At 43.8% G+C, this 20,794-nt stretch overlaps 1 protein-coding gene across 2 annotated transcripts in view; it reads left to right on the forward strand.

Moving 5' to 3' along the window:
- The window catches only part of NELL1 (neural EGFL like 1), an 823,559-nt gene that overhangs the window by 70,946 nt on the left and 731,819 nt on the right, over window positions 1-20,794 (forward strand). For both annotated transcript variants that reach the window (XM_045808610.2, XM_045808609.2), the window contains exon 3: window positions 5,473-5,623. In XM_045808610.2, coding sequence (XP_045664566.2) covers window positions 5,473-5,623 — 151 coding nt within the window. The remainder of the gene's footprint in view (window positions 1-5,472; window positions 5,624-20,794) is intronic.

The raw sequence follows: 20,794 nt of genomic DNA on the forward strand, positions 1-20,794 counted from the left end.
ACTTCCTCTGTACTCGGTAATGAAAAGTTTCAAATTGACAAGTGTTGCTTTACCTCTGGGGCCAATCTTACCACGAGCTTCCATGGGACTTAGGCTAGAAGGACGTGCCGTGTCTCCATCTGGATTCTGCCATATGTGAGGCTCTCTGTGTAAGCATGTTGTAATTACTTAGATGTTCCCCAAATTCTCCATCAGTCAAGGCTGAGGTGGGCTGCCCGGGTGTTTGTTTTGTCATGTTTCTGGCTGCTGCTATTCTTGCCCCCTCTACTCGCTGATCTGTGGGGAGTTTCTTCTGATATTAGGTAGAATAGCTTCTGTCCTGCTGGACTTCTAGCGAGAGAGAAGCTTGCAGAGAAGGAAAAATGTCAGGATAATGGAAAACACATGGGGTGTTCACATCCGCATAGCAATCCTGCAACGAGTGCCCTCTTCTCCCCCCCTCTCCTGCCTGGTAAATGCTTATTCATCTTTTTTGCCTCTGGCTCAAAGCTCTGTCTTCCACCGTGTCCTTCCCAGCCTCCACTGGCCCCCTCCTTTGTGCATTGCCCTACCCTACCTGTTGTCCCCAGGTGACAGCCTTGCTTCTGCAGCTGTCCTCAAGGGCAGGAACTGTATTTCTCCTGGTTTCCCTCGTGCCCAGCAAGCACAGTGCCTGGCACAAAGGAAACACAGGTATGTTTGACAGTGAACATCCTCACCCTGTCATCAGGCAAAAGGGAAATGAAGCTGCTTCTGTAACAGGCAGAGAAGAGTGTGTGAATATCCTCATTTAATTTCTTCAATCTCCTCCCTTCACCCGATACTTTTTTTTTTTTTTAAATCTGATGCTTAATCATCATGTTAGCATTTTTAGTCTTTAAAAATGACTAGGTAGAGCCATTTCATCCTAGGAAAGAGAAAGCACTTAACCCTTGCTGCTGATTTAGCACTTCTAACTAGATCACGTAAAACTTCTGGATGTTTGGAAGGACGACTCTTTAATGTAAAATGTTCGCTGTAAGTGGTGGTGGTTGTGTGGGCAATGACCTGATGGAATGGTAGACTCCATGTCTTTTGCTCCCGGAGGTCACAAAACCGCCTTACCCACCAAATTCAGATGCTTGCATCATGTGGCCTATTAAATCCCAAATGTCCAGTAGGAAGCAGGGGAAAGAGATGGAGTAGGCTAGGTCCAGGCTGGCGGAAGGGTAGGCCACCCTACCGGATTCCTGGGTTTTGTGTTGTTCATGTGTTCAGTCTTTGCCCCCATCAGCTACTTTGCTGATGTGGAGGTTACGTGGACTGGAGTGGTGGTTATAAAAAGGTGGCGTTCAGCAGGTGGGAGGTGCGTGGTGCCAGTGCGTTTCCACTCTTGGAGAAAGCATAGTGCTCTTGGTCCCAGCTGCAGCTACCGGTCAGTCTGGCGAGTAGTGATGGGTTTGACTGGCATCTCTCAGGCAGAGTACACATGGGGGCCAGAATGGGAATGGCATGAGTGTCAAAGATAGGTATCCGACTTAGAGATGACATAACTGTCATTTTGAAGGTGGTGTGATTTGTACATTATGACTTGGTTCTCCCACCCCATTCTATTCATAGGTAACATGCTTATTCAATCCTCTTTATCTGTGTTCAACACACTTAGGTTTCAGTTATTTGATCTATGTTGAACACGTTTTACAGGTTTCTAACTTGCTATCTTTAACACCTCCTATGAGCTTGATTCATCCCACATGTTTTTCTTGTTCTCTCTAGCAGAATTGAATATTCTCCAATGATACAGAAAGCACATTATAATAGTTGCATATGGCAGTACGATAGTCTATAGATTCTCATTAATTGAATTTCATCGGTTGCTCGTTTAACTCCGGGGGTGGGGGAAGCAGGTTGCTGCAGAGTAGGTGACCTATCACTGGTTCCAGTAATTGACAACTTTACATTTATGTTGATTTGGAAAATCAGCAGAGGAGAGAACTGTAGAAGCTAGGCGTTTCATACGTAGAAAACACCTTCGGTCCTGTCCTAGCTGGGTGGCTAGGAGCAGGGTAAGGTGATGAACAGAAGTGAACTGTCAAGTCCTAGGAAGAGCTTGAACTCCATGGTCTCCAGTCATTTACATTTTCAGATATGGAGTGTGAGGCTCAGAGAGGTAAAATGTCTTACCAAGGTCACATAGCTAATTATCTATAAAACTTGGTAGTCCTCAGTCCCTTGAAAACCTGGTCCAGTGTTCTTGCCTCTGTGTTGTAAGAAGTGGAATTACTTTCTGGTGTTCTTTTAGCAGCTGAATTATGGTAAGCATTTACTTGAAAGAGCTTTTCTGAAAATGAGAATGGACATAAAGTCTCCCTGTATGAAAATATATGTTTTTTACATTTCACTCCGGTGACTGCTAATGGGGTCTCGTTATTTCAATGTGCCAGTCATTTACAAAGAGAAATGAGAGGCCGGCAGAGGAAATGCTCGGTTTTGTAGGGGGGGTTGGGTGAGTAGCAGTGTGGTTGTATTGGATTAAACTGTTAGGTGGGGTGTCCTCTAAATAGGGGCCGGATTGGCCCTGAGCATGCTTATACATGATAAAAATAAATAGAAAATAAATTCATTAAGTTTTGATTGGATACCTGTTTTATGCCAGGAACTGAGAGCTGTAGATACAACAATGAATAAGTCTGCCTGTCTTTGTGGAGCTTCTAGTCTAGAGGGGAAAGAAAGGAAATACAGGGAAAAAAAAACAAACCATGAAACAAGAGCATAAGCAATACAAAGAAAGATTACAATGATCAGGTGGTACGGAGAAAATAACCAGAGTGGTGTGTGTTATATTAATGGAGAGCCTGCTTTGGAGGGAGTGACCGGGAGGTTGCATTAGCAGTTAGAGCTGAAGGCGCCAGGCATGGTAAGAGTGGGGAAGAGCTCTGTGGGCAAAGGGAGGAGTGGTACAAAGATCCTGAGGCAGGAGTGGGCTTGGGTGTGGAAGAAGAATATGAAATTGGAGGGGAGATGTAGGCAAGTCAGATGGTGTGTGAGCTCGCAGGCAATGCCAAAAAAAACCTGGATTTTTATTCTGGGAGGACTAGGAAGCCATGGAGAGTTTTTAGCAAGAGACTGGAAGGATGCTGATTTAGGTGTTAAAATGAGCTCTTGGGTTGCTGTGGGGAATGGAGAAGGCAAGGCTATATGGAGCAGGGAGACCGGTCAGGAGGCTGTTGGAGATGCCCCAGTGAGAGATGGTGGTGGCTTGGAGAGGAGTCCGAGTCGAGTTGAGGGGAAGTGGACAGATTGCCGATGTGGGAGTCCTCATGATTCAGCTCTTGGGTTGGATCTAGAGGGTAGAAGAAAAGGAAGATTCAAGGACAAGTTCTGGTCTTTTTGGTTTGAACTGGCTGGTTCTATTTACTAAGACTGGGAACTCCAGGAGAAAATAGAGGGTTGGGGGTGGTGGTGGGGGGAGAACAGGAGAACAGGTGGGCATATACAGTCTGAAATGGATATTAGACCTTCATGTGGTGATATGAAAGATATTGAATGTGTCTGTTGCTTAAGGGAGATATTGGGGTGGTAAATAGACACTTGAGTGTCATTGACCATGGAGCTGGGATGATCTCCAAGAGAACAGTGTGAGAGGTGAGGACACTCATCATTGATATGCCTGCTGGAGGAAAGAGCTATGAATATCATGGCTGACTGATCATTGCCCCATTGCATTGGGCTCAATCTTCAGAACCTCTGAGCTCTCTGGGCCAACATTGCCAGTCAGTTAATTCCTAATAGATGCATAAAGAAGGAAACCTTAAAAAGGGGAAAAAGGAAACATGTAGGTTAATCTCAAGAGCCGTGTGTGTGTTCATTCTCCTGGCACTAAATTCTAGGCGGAATGTATTAGGACTTGTTCCCAACAGTAGTAAAAATGTTAACCAACATTTGCTAAAGATCTCTAGTTCACAAAGCTATTACTTCGTACATTTAATAGATCTTGAATATTACCCTGCAAAGTCTTTGGCTGGGACTTTGTAGAAGGTGTAGATGCATTCCCTAAGTGGCTCTTATCTCCACCCTTGACAAAAGCTAAAAGCCTGTCACTTAACAGTAGTGAAGGCCTTTTTTGGGGGGTAGAAAAGCAAATGTCCCAGGTGGGTTTTCTGTGGGTAGGGTGCCCTGCCTGGGTTAGGTGCCTCCAAGATAGAGGACCAGCCTCACTTCCTGCCTTCCATAGGCTAGACTTCTACAGCTGGAAGATTGTGATGTTCTTTTCTGTGCTGCAAACTTGAAACAGCAACTCGTAGAATTACACAAGGATGGAGAGGCCCTGAGAAATCCCCTAGTTCACCTCTCCTCCCCTACCCCCAACCCCCATTTTGTAGATGAGAAGACTGCGGCCCAAGGTCAAGACCTTGAGGATCCCCCCCCCCCGCCCCGGCATTAGAAGCCACTCTTTAGGATGAGGTTCTCCAAGGCCCACGTAGTCTGTGATATTGCTTGGGCCACAGAGCTTTTGAACGTCTTGGTTATTTCTCCAACTACAAAAACAAAGTAGTTGTACAGAGGATGGATGGGGTCGGGGTATGAGAGGAGGAACCAAACAGACCTTTGGTATTCATTTGTCATCCTCTGGATAATTTTCTTTAATTTTGCTCTGTTGGTCCGTTTCTGATTTGAGGCAGTGAACTATACAATAATGAGAACACGTAGTTTATCACGATTGGGGCGTGGGGGGAGGGTCGGAGTATGAAATGCTGAATGTCTCACTATGCAGAACTCGGAGAAAGAGACTGCTGGACAGGAGCAGGATGGGCTGGACTCACATGCCTCTGGGCTTGCTGAATTGGCTCCACTGCAGTATTTCATGAGTAGAGCCATCCACTCCATGTTTACAGAGAAATTCCAGGCACCCTTAGAGATCATGAACATGCCTTGTATTCTTGAAGCAAAAGTGGAATTGTCTGGCCTTATTAACATCAGTAAATCTTTGCTGGGTACAGAGCAGGGACAGGTTTCCCTCTACACATCGCGAAGAGAAAGAAACCGAAAAGTACAACTGGAGGCTGCTGAGGGGGAATTTGGGTCCTGCTTAAACACAGGTTCTCTGAATTCAGGATCCATCCATCTGATTGTCTCTCACCTTTTTCACAGCAACTTAATCTGTTGTAGTCTGCCACATTGCTCTGTGTCCTGTCAAAATTTCTGTCAGCGAATCACTGCTGGCCAATTATGAATTTGTCAAAGTGACAAGTGGTACAGTGACAGAGGTGGCATTTCGGGGTTTTGTGCTGAATGAATGCTGCTGGATGGAGGGGTGGGTGGTGCCTGAAAACAAAGTATTGGTAAGGTCGGTGGGGGCAGGGGGGAGAATGAAAAAGGCAACCTGGGTTCTCTGGACATTTCTAACTGTGCATCTTTTCTCTTTCTTATTTTCCCTCTCCTTCCTTCTGTATTCTCCTCCTCCACCTCGTTCTCTGTCCCCTTCTGTTCCTGCGTTTCCTTCTTGACTCCTAGATACAGAAAGGGAGATCCATGCCGCCCCTCACGTGAGTGAGAAATTAATCCAGCTCTTCCGGAATAAGAGTGACTTCACCTTTTTGGCCTCTGTGCAGCAAAAGCCATCGACTTCAGGAGTGATCCTCTCTATTCGAGAGCTGGAACACAGGTAAGCTGTACTTCTGAAAGTGTACTTAGAATTAAGGGACCCTACAAAATGCCTTGGAATTGAGAGCTTGTATCTCTAAGAGAACGTGTAGCTAGCTGAGGCCTTGTTGCTGTTGAACATACTGATGCATTTTCTTTGCATTAAGAACTTACTTTGGGCAAAGTGGCTTTCCTGTTGACTCTTCAAGGACCACTCCTGAGTTTCTTGCCTATCTTCTGTCTTCTGGTAGACTTGGCTCCTATGAAACCACATCCTCTGTCATATTGGCTTGAGGTCCTCAAGCAAGTTAGACTTAACACCCTTCAGTAGGCATTTATTATGTGTTTATGCAGGGACTGTGCTGGACACTGGGGATACAAGGTGAATTATAAAAAATTTCTGTTGTAAGGATCTCATAAGGCAGTAGGGAAGATGAACAAATGTCACTAAGTATTGTAGATGCAATGTTAGGAATGTATGTTTAAGGAATAAAGGTAATAATAGTGCGTTCTGAAGGATCGTGGTAAGCTAAGGCAGGCTTCAGAAAGGGTTGTGGTGGTCTAAAGGAAAGTGAGTATTCATTTGACAGGCTGAATAAAGAGTAAGGGGTGGGAAGGAGGGCATTCCAGAAATCACTTGCTATGATTTTTGGGAAGGAGAGGTGGGTGGGGACAGTGGTTGGCACGTTGTATGTGGGCCGAGGGCTGAGGAGTCTGGGGTGGGCAGGGAGGAGTGGTACTACAGAGCTAGGTGCCTCTGTAGCCACTATCCAGAGAACAGACGTGTCTGGGAGTTCCCTTATCCCCCAGGCAGCCTGTAGTCAATGATGGACAGAATGTGGGAGTTCAGAAGCCTAGTTCTTTTGCCTTGGAGGCCTTAAGGCCAGCCAGCTCTGCAGCTTGATTAATTCTCCAGTGCTACCTGAGATTAGGCTGGGTCTTCCAAGCCCTGCTCTCTTCCCTCCCCCGCCCCCCATACTTCCTTAGGAAATCACTCTGAAGTTCACATGTCAGAGTCTGCTTCTGGGGAGCCTGAATTCAGATAAACCTTCCTTTACCTATTTAGGTGGACCTATCTAAAAGCAGAACCATGTAAAAGCAATTCAGTACACTAGGTCGGTGGTTAAGGAAGATCAACAGAGTGGCAGCTGTGGAAGGGCCAGAATTCTGGCAGGCCAGGAAGTCCTTCTGACCTACTAAGCAGGAAGAACAGTGGGGACAGTCAGAAGAGAAATGTGGAAAAATGCGGTTTTGGGGGTGGGGTGGAGAGGTGCAGACAACAGACTGTGCCTTTTTAGCAGAGGTGAGGATCCAGAGTTCTCTTTTCAATGGTGAGGTTTGATCTCTGCCTCAAACGGATGTGATGGGCCCTGATCCTTCTGTAGGGATGTTGACACACCCAGAGAAAGCAAGGCGGCGTGTGTTGGGAAGCCGGGACAGGTTAGAGGCCAAGTGTTCTGTAGACTCGGAGAAGGCATGGGAATCCTTGGTACTCCAGGGTGGAGGTGTCCAGCCAGTCTCAGCTTCAAGGACCTGGAAGGGTCATGTGCTTGCCCCGCTTGGGCAACATGGTGGGGGTGGGCGTGAGGGTGGCCTCAGTAGGAGGGCCGTACGAGTGACCTAGTATAGAACGTAGAGGATCTTTAATCTCCATGAAAGCCGAGGGGGAGCCCAAGGTGAGTGAGAAGCAAGTGGAATGGCAGTCGTTGTGGTAGAGCGTGGACTGCAGAGCTGGCCTGATGGAGGCTGGAATTCTAGTTCTTGCTCTGTGGCACTGTTAAGTCTCCGAACTCCTCTCCCTTGTGATGAGGGGAGGTGGCCATCTACTTTGCAGGGTGCCGAGAGAGTGAAAGAAGATAGGGCCTGGGAAGTGGACTGCCCTTAAATACGGACTTCTCCTTGTCTAAGCATAAATCTTAAAGCTACTTCTTGGATTTCTCTTTTCTTGTTTGGATTTTTTTTTTTCCTTAAGAAACCTAATTCCTTTTAGGAAATGTTTAAAAAACAACTTGTGTTGCCACGCAGTCCTCTGATGCCACTTTCTCCTCCCTCACAGGTTTCTAATAGAACCTGAGGATCCTTGAATGGAGAATCATCTGAGCATTTTTCATGGTAATAGGAAAACCTCAGGTCTTGATTCAAAAATAATAAACATAAGGAAATGGGAAGTTTCTCTTCCCCTTGGAGTTCTATGGTGCGCCTTTCTCCATGTTTGTTTGGTCTGATTAAGGCTTGGTATAAAGAATTGCCTGAATCTGTCATGCACTGGAAGACCTCGTTTCCACACTTAAGCAGATGTTCATCTAGTTAAGGAGACCTGGAATGTAAGAGGGATATATGATCGTACATATTTAGGAATTAAGCTATTATAAGCCAGCAGTGTCCCCATCTGTAATAGAGTATCTTCAGTAACTTTTCAGATTTATTCTCAGTACAACAGTGTCTAGAGCAGCAAGTTGTCTTGGGGACATTGGTCATGGACCTCCAGCAAGATGTAGAAGATGACCAAGGATTATGAGGCCTTTGCTTCAGTAGTGGAGGGTTGTGGGACCGGATAGGTTAGATAGAGAAATTGGAATCTGTCTGGGATCTGACAGCCTGACTGGAAGGTGAGACTCCCCAGTGCGTTTCATGGTTCTTTCCTGTGTGATCCTTGCTGTATCACTCATGACCCAGATGGATTAAACGTGTCTGCCACAACTGGGATATGGTGGGCACTTAGGTTTCCGGATAATTTTTAAAATTTCTACATTTCACTGTTTTTTAGTATTTTCAGAGTTGTGCATTCAACACAGTCCTTGATAAATTTCTGTTGTCTCCCGTAGAAATCCCATGCCCTGAAGGTGTCCCTCAACCATCTCCCCCATAGCACCCCAACCTTAGGCAACTGCTCATGTATTTCCTGGCTCTATGGATTTGCCTATTTTGGACATCTCATATAAATGGAATCATAAAATATGTGGTGTTTGTGACTGGCTTTTGTTTAGAATGTTGATGGGGTTCTTTCATGGAAATAGTGTATCAGTGGTGCATTTTTAAAAATTACAGAATATTGCATTGTTTGGACATACCATGTTTTATTTATCAGTTGGACATCGAATTTTTTCCAAGTTTTTGGCAGTTAGGAATAATGCTATGAAATTTCATGTAGAAGTATTTCTGTGGGCCTATATTTGTATTGTCTTGGGTATATAACTAGGGGTAGAATGGCTATATTGAGTTGTAGCTTTGTGTTTGTTGAATTGCCAGAATGTTTTCCAGAGTACCCATACCATTACTGACCTGCTTTTTAATTGGGTTGTGTTACGATATTGTGAGAGTTCTCGATAGACACAAGTCCGTATCGGATAGGATTTGTATTTTTTCAACTTTGCAGATTGTCTTCATATAAAGCCCAATTTCTTAATTTAGTTGTCCAGTGTGCCTATTTTTTTCTTCATGCTGGTGCTTTTGTTCTAAGAAATCATTGCTTAATCGGAGGCTATTAAGACTTCTAGGATTTATTTTAAAAAGCTTTTATAGGTTTAGCTTTTTAAGCCTTAGGTATATTTAAGTTTTTTTTTTTTTTTTTAAAAGATTTTATTTATTTACTTGACAGAGATAGATAGCCAGCGAGAGAGGGAACACAAGCAGGGGGAGTGGGAGAGGAAGAAGCAGGCTCGTAGCGGAGGAGCCTGATGTGGGGCTCGATCCCATAACGCCGGGATCACGCCCTGAGCCGAAGGCAGGCGCTTAACCGCTGTGCCACCCAGGCGCCCCAAGTTTTTTTTTTCTATATGGTGTGAAGTGTAGTGGTTCATCTTTACCTTTTTGCATATGGATAACCAGTTGCCCCAGCACCATTTGTGGAGTCCTTTTGTCCCTTGTCAAAGATCCCTTGTCCCTTTATCTTGGCTCCCTTGTCAAAGATCAATTGACTATAAATGGGAAGATTTTATTTCTGGGCTCTGAATTCATTGGCCTTGTCCTTATGCTAGTGCTGTTTTGATAATTGTAGTTTTCTAGTAAGTTTTGAAGTTGAAGTGGGAGCCCTCTGACTTTGTTTTTCAAGGTTGTTTTGGATATTCTAGCCCTCTTGAATTTCGCCATGAGTTTTAGGACCAGCTTTTTAATGTCTGCAAAGATGTCAGCTGGATTTTTCAAAGGGATTATGTTGAATCTGTAGGTTTCTTTAGGGAGTGTTGCCATCTTGGCATTATTGTCCATGGACATGGAATTTCTTTCTATTTTAGGTCTTTAAACAGTGTTTTATAGTTTGAGAGTACAGGTTTTACATGATTTTTGTTTATTTTTAAAATTATAGTGGCATCAGAAAGGGAATATCATAACCTCCTCTTGTTTGCTCATTGCTACTTTATAGAAATGCACTTGATGTTTGTATGTTGAGCTTCGTATCCTGCAGAGTTGTTGACCTCATTAATTTGACTAGTTTTTTAGTGGATTTCTTTTAATACGTTCAAGATCTTATTTGCAAATAGGACAGAAAGAGATAAAATGATCTCTACCTGGTTGCCTTATTTTCTTGCCTCACTGGCCTGGCTAGCACTTCCAGTACGGTGCTGAATAGAACTGGTGAGAACAGGTAGTCTTGTTCGTGCTCCGAAGAAGGAAAGCTCTTCGTTTTTCACTGTGGAATGTGATGTTAGCTGTGCAGTGGATGTTCTTAGCTAGGTGGGAATTCCTTTCTATTCCTGGTTTGTGGAGTGTGTGTGTGTGTGTGTGTGTGTGTGTGTGTGTGTGTGTATCATGAAAGGGAATCTCCCCCCCCCCCAAGTGCTATTTCTGCATCTGTGGAGATAATCATGTTTCTGTTCTGTTATTGATGTGATGTATTATACTAATTGAATTTTGGATGTTTAACCAAGCTTGCATTTCTGGGATAAATCCCACTTAGTCATGTTGTATAATCGTTTTTATAAATTCCTGGACTTGATAGTATATTATTGAGGACTCCTACATCAATATTCCCAAGAGCTACTAGTCTGTAGCTGATGCCTTTTGTCTGGTTTTAGTGTCTGACTTCTGCCTGACCTGAAAGCTATGTGGAGTAGCCTTCTTCCTGCGCCCCCGACCCCGCCCTTGCAAACCAGCATTTGCTGATTTTGTACTGTGTGCCAGACATTTGAGTTGTATATTCTTTTTTTGATGTTCCTCCTTGACTGAAGGATACAATTTTATATTTTGAAAATGTTTCTCCTATTTATCAGCTATTCCGTTTTTGTCTTCCATTGTCTAGAATCTCCACAGTAGTGAGGAGTAAAAAACCAATTAAAGGTCCTTACAAAAGACAGGAAGACCACAGACAATCCAGTTTTTAATGTGTTCCTAAATCTGTTTGATATCTCTGGTAGTTTCTGATCTATCCGTCTCTCTTACATATATTTATGTGTTGTCCTCATGTGAAGGAAATTTAGCTTTATTTCTGATATACTGAAAGACCAAAAAAAAGAGAAAGTGGTTACATTTTATTAAATGTCTTTTCTGGGTACCTTTTTGAGATAAAACATAAAAGGGGGAAAATATGCAATTAACATAACCACATTAGAGTCCATAATGTTGAACTCTTCCTGGGGAAAATCCTTAAATATTCTTACTAATATTGTTGCAATAATCCTAAATACAACATTAATAAATGATAGCAATACTAATAGCAGTAACTAGTATTTTTGCACTGATAAAAGGCATTGTCCTAAATGCTTGACACTAAATTCATTACACACTTATTAACTCATTAACAAGTGAGATAGTAAGTTCTGTGTGAGCTTAATTCAAGGCTTTTGAGTTACTCTCTGGACTTTAAATATATATGTAATACCTCTTCCATAAAAGTTCCTGGTAGAATCAGCCTGAAAATTATATGAGCTGATAATTGTTTTTGGGGAGGCTGAGAAATCTTTCATTACTGAAATGTTCATTTTCCATCTCTTATGGTATTCTAGGTAATTTTAAACTCTTTGCCAACTTATGTTTTGTCAATCATTTCATTGAGCTCTGTTTTCTGGGGGCAGAGATTTGGACGTTCTATTTTTTGTTGTTATATTTGTGGTTATATCTTTAATTTGCAGTGTGAAATACATGTATTTCCTTCTTGGCCAGGCTTATCATGGGATCGTGTAATTTATTGGCCTTTTAAATGAAAGTGTTCTTAGGTTTATTGGTCAAATCTGTTTTTTCATATTAAATTCATTGATTTCTACTTTTTACCTTCTTTTTGATCACTTTGTGTATTTTTAGTAGCTTCTCGGATGTTTTCAATATGTAGCAAAAGCACTGAAAGCTTCATATTTTCTTGTATTTCAAATGCAGCCCACTGCCATTGCTGTAGTTCTGTACTTTGTCCTTTTCTGCAGTTGTTAATTTTAGTTTGACTTCCTCTTTGATCCAAGTTGGGATATTTAAGTATTTAATCACTTTGAAAATTTTAATGTGTGACTTCTGGTTTTATTGAAGAAAAACAAGTGTCGTGAGATTTATAGATTTTTGAGATTGCTGAACTCTTTTTCTGTTGACCTTATACGTGTTAAATATTGGTGGCACGTTTAAACGGATGGGTAGCTCTTATGTGTATGTAGATACAGATAAAACTTCATATGTAACACTTCCCAGTTGTGTTACTCAGTTTCTGTGTGCATTTATTTTCTACTTGAACTGTGGGACCTGAGAGCGGTAGACTCCTAACTTCTAAGATTAGAATTTTGTCCTATTCTCCAAGAGTAGGTTGAAGGGTCATATCTGGAAAGGTCTGTGCATGACGTGTACCACGTTACGTTGGGCAGGACTGGGTAATTTGGTTTAGCATGTGCCAAAGATGCGAGAACATAGGCATTGGAATAGCTAGGCAGTCTCGGTCTTGATTGTGTGGGATGTTTCCAATTTAGCCTGTGCCCAAATTAGGGAAGTACCCTAGGTGAGAGACTGTATCACAGGGTTTTCTTTTTTCTTTAACACGTAGTCCTCTTACATTCCAGATTACATGCATACTATGTATGTATCAAAGATTCATTTTCTCCGTCCCTGGTTAGGGGTGCTTAGAAATTTCATGGCCAGTTTCAAAGGTTCCCATGGAATCTATTGTTCCAGGCACAGAGACTGCCTGGGATATATTGCATCTTGTACAAGACCATGAAAAGGGTGAAAGTGTGTGAATCTGGAGACTGAAATGAAGAATACCTTGGGATTTTTGTGAGGATTAGAGGTATTTGTAAAACCCCTCGCCTAGTTCTTGGTACCTAATAGAACAAGTGGAATTTTGATACTGAGGGGAAAACAGGATGCTGAGGGGAGGCCAGATAAACATACGGTTCCTTTTCTTTCTTTAGTTCAATAGTTAAAGGAAAATGATGTCTATCACCCAAACTCTTCTGGTAGAGTTCAATTTCCAGTCAAAAGTCCCCCTTGCTGATGAAGCACAATGGGGAAACAGCATATTGGATCTGAACACTCTCCCCAGCCAACGTGTGCTCCGTGGGAAGTCATCATCCAACTGCCTTTTCCAAAGCCATGGGCCAGAAAAACTACATTTACTGTTCTGGGAATCCGTTTCCAATTTCTACTAGGCTTCTGGCTACTCTCAGGCAAGGCTGTTATTGAATTAATGGTGGAAGGGTTCTTTCAGTGGCTGAATTCTTTTCTAGCCAAAGGCTGGCATCTCTCTCACCTGGTGGGGATCCAGCAGTCAGAGGTGGACCATTGAGGAGGTTGTGACGCCTTTAAACCAGGAGTGCACTTCTTGGCCCAGCAATATGTGGAAACTCCCTGGGTAACTGAGCCAGTTGAGTTCCCATGAAGATCTTAAATGAGTAGATGAAATGAAATGGAAAACGTAAGTGTAAGGAGGACTGAACGCGGACCTGCAGGTAGCAGTTGAAGTATGCTCTTATGTAATGGGCACGCTGTTGTTCTAGATTTGTAATTTGATGGGGGTTCTGTTTTGTTCTTGTGTTTTACGGTACCAATAGAGCACATGAAAAGAGCAACAAAGATGAACCTGTCTTACTGAACTCTTAATATCATTGCAGATTTAGAGTTTATTTTTCCTGTTTGATGTGTGTTAATACAGAGCTTTGCTAAAATGGAAAGCTTAATTAACATAGATTAAATCTAATTGAACATTCTGCCAGTGTATGCACATCGATAAGATATAATGGTAAATCTTCTGTTTTTCAATTTTATTCCTAAATTGCAGAAAAAATTTAAGCATCATTAGGAAGTTGAAAGCCAGGGGTCTAAGAAAAAGCTTTCTTTTTTTAAAAAAAATTTTATTTATTTATTTGACAGAGAGAGACAGCCAGCGAGAGAGGGAACACAAGCACGGGGAGTGGGAGAGGAGGAAGCAGGCTCATAGTGGAGGAGCCTGACGTGGGGCTCGATCCCAGAACGCCGGGATCACGCCCTGAGCTGAAGGCAGACACTTCACCGCTGTGCCACCCAGGCGCCCCTAAGAAAAAGCTTTCTGTGGAACAGTTCTAGGAGAAGATTAAGAGGACATTTTTAGTTTCCCAAGGAGGCCTCTCTCCGTTGTAAAATGATACTTTGTATTTCAAAAGATAGCTCTTAATTTCCAGAGTTCTTTCCACTTTGATGCCAGATACAGCCAGGAATTGAACGGAGGACTATCAATTCCCAGATGTGTGAGCTTTAGGAATTAGTTTGCCTCCGTGTCCTTTCATGTAAAGTGACGGTATCCATTAGCATGTCATGGAATCCTTGAGGGGACCAACAGGAGCACTGAGTGAATGGTTCCTCCTACATCTCCTGTCAAGGCCCTCAACAAATGTTGTTCCCTACCTCTCATGGCTGCTTTTCGTTTACTTAATTCTTCCCCAGATACTTCAGTAGGGAAAAGGGGAGGTATTGGGACCTTGCCACCATTCAAAATAGTGATTAGGTTTTCACATCAAGAGATTGTTGTCTAAAATAATGGGTTGACCTAACAGAATACATACGAGAATTTCTAAGCGGGCTTACGTTCTTAATTACGAATGATCTAAACCAACATTTATTTTGTACTTTGACGTAATTGAAGAGTAGAATGGAAGGTAGGAGGTGAGGGGAGGAAATTCTTAGAGTGTCACATGGTTTGGTGAAGCCAGCCCAAGAGAACATTCTCCTGGGGCAATTGAAAGTACATTTTCAGGGGCACCTGGGTGTCTTTTGGTTAAGTGTTGGACTCTTGGTTTCATCGGCTCAGGTAGGGACCTCAGGATCATGATGCTGGGCTCCGTGTCGGGCTCTGTGCTTGGAGTGGAGTCTGCTTAAGATTCTCTCCCTAACCCATTCCCCCCAGGTTTGCTCACTTGCTTGCTCGCATTCTCCTTCTAAAATAAATCTTTAAAAAAAAAAAAAATTCCAGTAATTGAACCTTTTACATAAACTTGAATGTATAAGTTTCCTCCAAGGAGATACAGTATAGGGTGTATTTAAAAATAGATGTTTTTGGTTACTGCGTGGCTTCCATTTGGGAAGGGAGGGAACAACATCCAACTTGGAATCTTGCCCTAATGCAGCTCTAGCCGTGCTGCTTTTGGATTGAAGTGTTGCAGACAAGTCTCCACCAGTAGAGGCTTTGGATTTAAAACTATGTTCAGTTTAGACTGTAGGCCCCCTTTTCAGCATTTAAGAAATGTTAATGAAAACACACCAAATAGTGTGTGTGAGGCTACATGATGGCATGCAGTGATGACGATCATTCAGCATCAGAACGGTGGCTAATGCTCCGATGGGAGGAATCCAGGAGCACAGTGCAGGGGACCTTGCCTTGCTCTTCCGAAAGGGCTTGAGAAGTCAGCTCACTGGGAGTTAGGCTTATTGGGCGAAATAGAATAACTAGAAATCTGGGGGCGCCTGGGTGGCTCAGTCGTTAAGCGTCTGCCTTCGGCTCAGGATGTGATCCCAGGGTCCTGGGATCGAACCCCACATCGGGCTCCTTGCTGGGAGCCTGCTTCTTCCTCTCCCACTCCCCCTGCTTGTGTTCCCTCTCTTGCTGGCTGTCTCTATCTCTGTCAAATAAATAAATAAAATCTTAAAAAAAAAAGTGTAAAAAAGAATAACTAGAAATCTGTCAGAAGACAAGTGCGAGAGGGTTCTGGATGTGGTGTGAGTGAAGGGGCAAGAGATGAGAGCTCAGATGCCTTCAAAGAACTGAGGGGGAAATGCATTGTGAATGGAATGGGGGGGAGCATAGGTAGGGCAGAAGGGGCAAGGGGGGAAAGAAGGCAACTTGGAGAGTCAGGCAAAGGGGAGGATGGTGAATGGCTCAGTAGGCACTGTAAAGGATTTGGCCTTTCCTAGAGCAACTGGGAGCCGTGGAAGTGACTGAAGGGCAGCTGTGGCATGAATAGGTTTTTGGAGGATCACACTGGCTGCTGAGGGGAGAATGGTATGGATGGGGCAAAGTTGGAGACAGAAGGCCAGTAGCAGCTGTGAAGAGCCCCGGTTGTAGCCAAGAGAATGGGTCCTAGATGAGGTCAGATAATGGTGTTGCAGATGGAAGGAAGTTGATTAAGAGATCATTAAAAGGTGCAGTGAACTGGGTGTAGTTCAGTGTAGGATGGTGGGGGTCAGACAGAGAGGAGTCTGGGTGATGCCAGTGGTTCTAGCTCAGGCTACTGGGCTAAGCAGGAAGGGTGGGGGGCGTGTGCATGTCTATTTTTATCCCTGTGTTCATGTCCCATAGCATAGTTCCTTGAGTTTACTTTGTTCTAGTTTTTAGTAGAATAAAAATCTGAAAAAGCTAAAGAGGGTAATAAAGAACGGGAAATAGTCTTTGATAAATGGGATCCCTTGCTTCTGAATGGAGGCAGCTTCGTGGAGGAAACAGCTAAAAGCTGAAAATGTGTCTAAAGATTCTGCCCAATGCCAGTAGACAAGAAACCTGGAATCTGGGTTTATCCTTTTTCATTTTTACACCCAGCAGAGTGTCAACACAGCTTCAAGGGAAAGTTTCAAGGCTGCAGTGTGCATTAGCAAGTAGTAACTTTCAGACAAACGAAAATGAGTGGAAGGGTCTCATGTCAAGGAAATAAGGTTTTTCAGGACCACACTAATTAAGTTAAATTTAAATCTTTGTCGGAAATGAAGCTGTTCAGATGACTTTTGACCTTAATCGAAGACCAGAAGCATCCTAGCAATAGACTATAATGTTTTGGGCAAATTGCTCATTCTTGTATATATGCATATTAGATTTTGGATTGCCTAGTGCCTGAGAAATGGAAAAACAGCAAATGTAGCCATTAACCTTTACTTTTTTTTTTTTAGTAAAAAGTCACAATTTCATTAATATTTATGCATAAAATCACTTAAGTTCAATGGAATTCTAGAAAATTGAAACGGTCGTCTTTGACTTTCCTTGGAATTAGTGGTTGTGAAACACTTGAACGTCTGGGTAATAGGTATTCATTCATTTGGCTCCGTGGAGAGAAGTGTGGACAGCTAGCTAAGCCTTGTCACGTTTGGAAGATTTAACTCTCTGGCTTGCTGAGTTCTGGGTGGAAGGCACTCCAGACTGTCAGTCCATTGAGGGGGGTGGTGCAATGGCAGCATTGCTGGGCCTGAAGTCAGAAGACATGGGCTCAGGTCTCTGCTCTGTCCATGAAAACTCAAGAGCCCTTGATCAGGCCTCTCCCTGTACCTCCTCTTACTTGTCAAATTGGAATTCATCACTCTTCAATGACTAATCTGCATTATATGTTAATCTGTAGGCAGAAACATCGGATTCTGCAGTGAAGAGGGCAGGCAATTGACTTGTCTTCAGGGAGCTTGCCTTCTAGCGGGGCAAGTCCCATAAGTGGGACAAAAATGAAACCTAATGACAGATGTCAAGGAGGAAAATAGAGGAGAGATGAGTGACGGGTCAGTGGAGAAGAGAGGGTGCCAAAGAAGGCTCCGTGAGGATGGGACACTTAAACTGAACCTGAAGAGCGAGCCAACTATGAGGAAATCAGAAAGAGGAGTGTCCCAGGTAGTGGAGACCGTGGTTCTGCAGCAAGAGCCAGCCTGCTGTGCTCACGGGTTAGACTTGGGGCTGGTGTGTATGGAACTTCGTAAATTGGGGGCGAGGAAAAGGAGTGTTTCTGGGCGAGGAGAGGCTAGCAGTTATAGCTGTCTTGACAATTTTAGTACGGGAGTGCTTCTTAAATGACCAGGTGTTATTCATACAGGCCCTATAATTTCAGGTCCCAAATCCCTTATCGAGCGCCAGCCATATGCCAAGAAAATTTGCCCATTTGTGAGAACTCTTCCTTGGAAATAAAAATAACTTCAAATAACCTGAAACTACAATTACGTAAATAAATGAACTCAACTAGTGGGCTTTCAGACCCACCCCCTTTATTGACTGAATTGGTTGCCAATAATCCTAGTCTGGTCGGACAGAATTGGCAGTTTACCACCTGAAGCATTATCGGGTCGTCTGGAGACCACCAGAGCAAGGTTATTCCAGCCAGTGATGGTCTCTCCTGAGAGCTATAGGGTCTCCTCCCAGGAAGAGAGTGGTGATGCAGAGACAGGGGGTAAGGGGTGTGTGGGAGGAGGAGGTTCTTACGCGGGGGGGTGTAGTCTGCAGGGCAGAAACTGCAAGGAGTCGCAGTGGTGACATTGGCTAATTCCCGATGAAAGGTGGCCTTGCAGGATTGGAGCATGGACTTCATCTTCTACGATAAACGTCACACAGCTGGCCTGTAGCTGGCTTGCACAAATGCTTCGTTTCCCTCTCGTTACAATGACCTCTGTGGTATTCTTCCTCTAAAAATGTTTTAAAACTTCTGAATTAGTGGCTGACACTTAAAATTTGGGTTATTTGGCTTAAAAAATTCCAGCTTTCTGGCTTTTCATGGAAAAATAGTACCTGTCTTCTTTAGGTTGCCAGTCCTTAGCTGTCCTGATAGTTTCTCTGTGACTGTGAGGCCATGCGCTGGTTGCTGGTGGTTTTTTTTTTTTTTTTAATGTAGACTTAAGAAAAAAAAGTTCTTGTACTATGTTTTAATTAAAAGAGAAGGATTGCTTAATTCAAGGAAACGACTTGATTCTCAGCCCACTTCTGTCCTGGAAGCTGCCCACCTGGCCCTTGTAGGCGCTGGAGATGCTGCTCCCCTCTGTAGGGGTTGGGGTGCCAGTGAGGTGTTCCAAATGTGGAGGGACCTGCTGAGATGGGGGCTTTAGCGCTAGAGGTCATCGGTGGCTGTGCAAAGGACTCCTTTACCATGTTGGCATCTTTGTCACTAGAGGGGGTGGCCGGTTCAGGACGTGTGGTTTGCAAATGGTGGTCTTCAAATTGGCGAAGGAAGAAAGAAGCATGAGGGCAGCGAGCTGGAACTCGCAGAGAGTTCCATGGGTCCCACACACTACGCTTTCCAAGCGGGATTTATTTCTGAAGCTGCCTTAGATCGTGTCCCACAGATTACCTCCAAGAACTTGTATTTTCCGGCGGCCGTGGTCACCACGTTTTCTTAAGTCTGATTCGGGAACTTTACAGTCTGCCGAGGCATTTCTGGCTGACTTTGGGGGTAACTTTTAGTTTGGAAGACAGGGTTTAGTTCCTGAAATCATGGAATCCTTGGGAAGTGTTCATGATCAACTGGGAACAGGACAACGAATTATCCTATGATAACTGCCCTTGAAGACCTGGCCCGTGTAGTTCTTGTTGGTTTGGTAGAATTGGCTTTGTAAAAACAGATCTGCACTAGTTTAAATGGGACCGTGAAAATCACCGGTGCTGGGCCATTTGTTTTCTTTCATTCTGCCCTGATTCGATTCTGGGTACTTGGCTCTCCGCTTGAGGAATATGCAATAATTTCTCTCTGGATACTGTATATTCAATGCCTTGAGTTCCCTTGATTCAAAGGAGTAAGAGGAAGGGATGCTTTGCAGCGGATTCCAGCATCCCTCCTTGGAAGAAGCGCACATGAGTTCCTTTGGTGCTTTTTGACTTTGGTCTTAGAATCTTGGGCTAGAAACTGTCTGTCTGATGACCCTTCCTGCTGACTGCCTTCAGACTGAATTTCCACTTCTCTTGAGACCTAGGGAAAGGGGAAAGATAGATACCTAGAATGTGCCACGTGTTCAACCTTCAATATCTTTGTCCCCATCACCACCAGGAGGTTTTTTCATCTTGGAGATCAGGAAACTGCTGTTCAGAGAGGTTGAGTAATTCATCCAGTGTTTTGCAGATTGGAAGTAGTAGAGCCAGAAAAGAAGGCCAAGCACGAGAATTTGAAATAAGACCCAGATGGTCCTTAAGGATTTTGACCCACTGTGTTTCCAGTGTAATTTTTCATCTCTTGCCTCTGGCATTACTTCATGGGCGTAGTTAGTTTTGTGAGTCAGAGGTGTTGAGTTTGTAATTCCAGCCTGACTCCGGGCACACATCACTGACTAGTGTGAGACTTGGCCCAGATACATTCCAAGGACCACTGGCCTGCAAGATAGGCTTGTAAAACCACAGGTATGACCTTAAATAAATTTGGAAAGAGGACACTCCATCTCTTGGAGAATCAAGATAAATATTAGCATATTCAAGACTCTTTAAAATCATGTAGTAGGGACTAGGGACTATATGATGCACTTGAAGTGTATCCTTGAATTGAATCCTTAGAAAATGATGAAATAGGTCCTATTATCACTTCATGGATGAGATTGTTGGTTGCTTTGTCAGGGGTCACCCGGGTGGTAAAATGATGGAACGGGGAGTCACACCCAGGTGTCTCGTTCCTCAGCACCTTTTCTTCTTTCTTCTTCTTCCTATAACGATTTTATTTATTTGACAGAGAGACAGCCAGTGAGAGAGGGAACACAAGGAGGGTGAGTGGGAGAGGAAGAAGCAGGCTCCCAGCGGAGCAGGGAGCCCAATGCGGGGCTCGATCCCAGGACTCTGGGATCACGCCCTGGGCCGAAGGCAGAAGGCCAAAGGCTTAACGACTGAGCCACCCAGGCACCCCCTCAGCACCTCTTCTTAACCAGTGTATTGCATTGGTTCCTTGAGCTTGGTTAAGGAACTACAGCATTTCCTCAACTTTATCCTGGAGTGCTTTGGGGGAGTGTTTAATATCATTTGGTTGCACTAGCATTCTAAGTAACACTAGGAAATACTGCGAGTACAGCATTGGTTTGAGGCAACCATGTGCTGTCCATACAGAATGAAGCTGTTTGATGGCCTTGGAGAGTCTTAGAACCCTGGACGTAGTGGAGTAGGTCAGGG

Source organism: Ursus americanus, chromosome 24, assembly GCF_024610735.1.
Source record: "Ursus americanus isolate L20-20 chromosome 24, mUrsAme1.1.p, whole genome shotgun sequence".
Taxonomy (NCBI): domain Eukaryota; kingdom Metazoa; phylum Chordata; class Mammalia; order Carnivora; family Ursidae; genus Ursus; species Ursus americanus.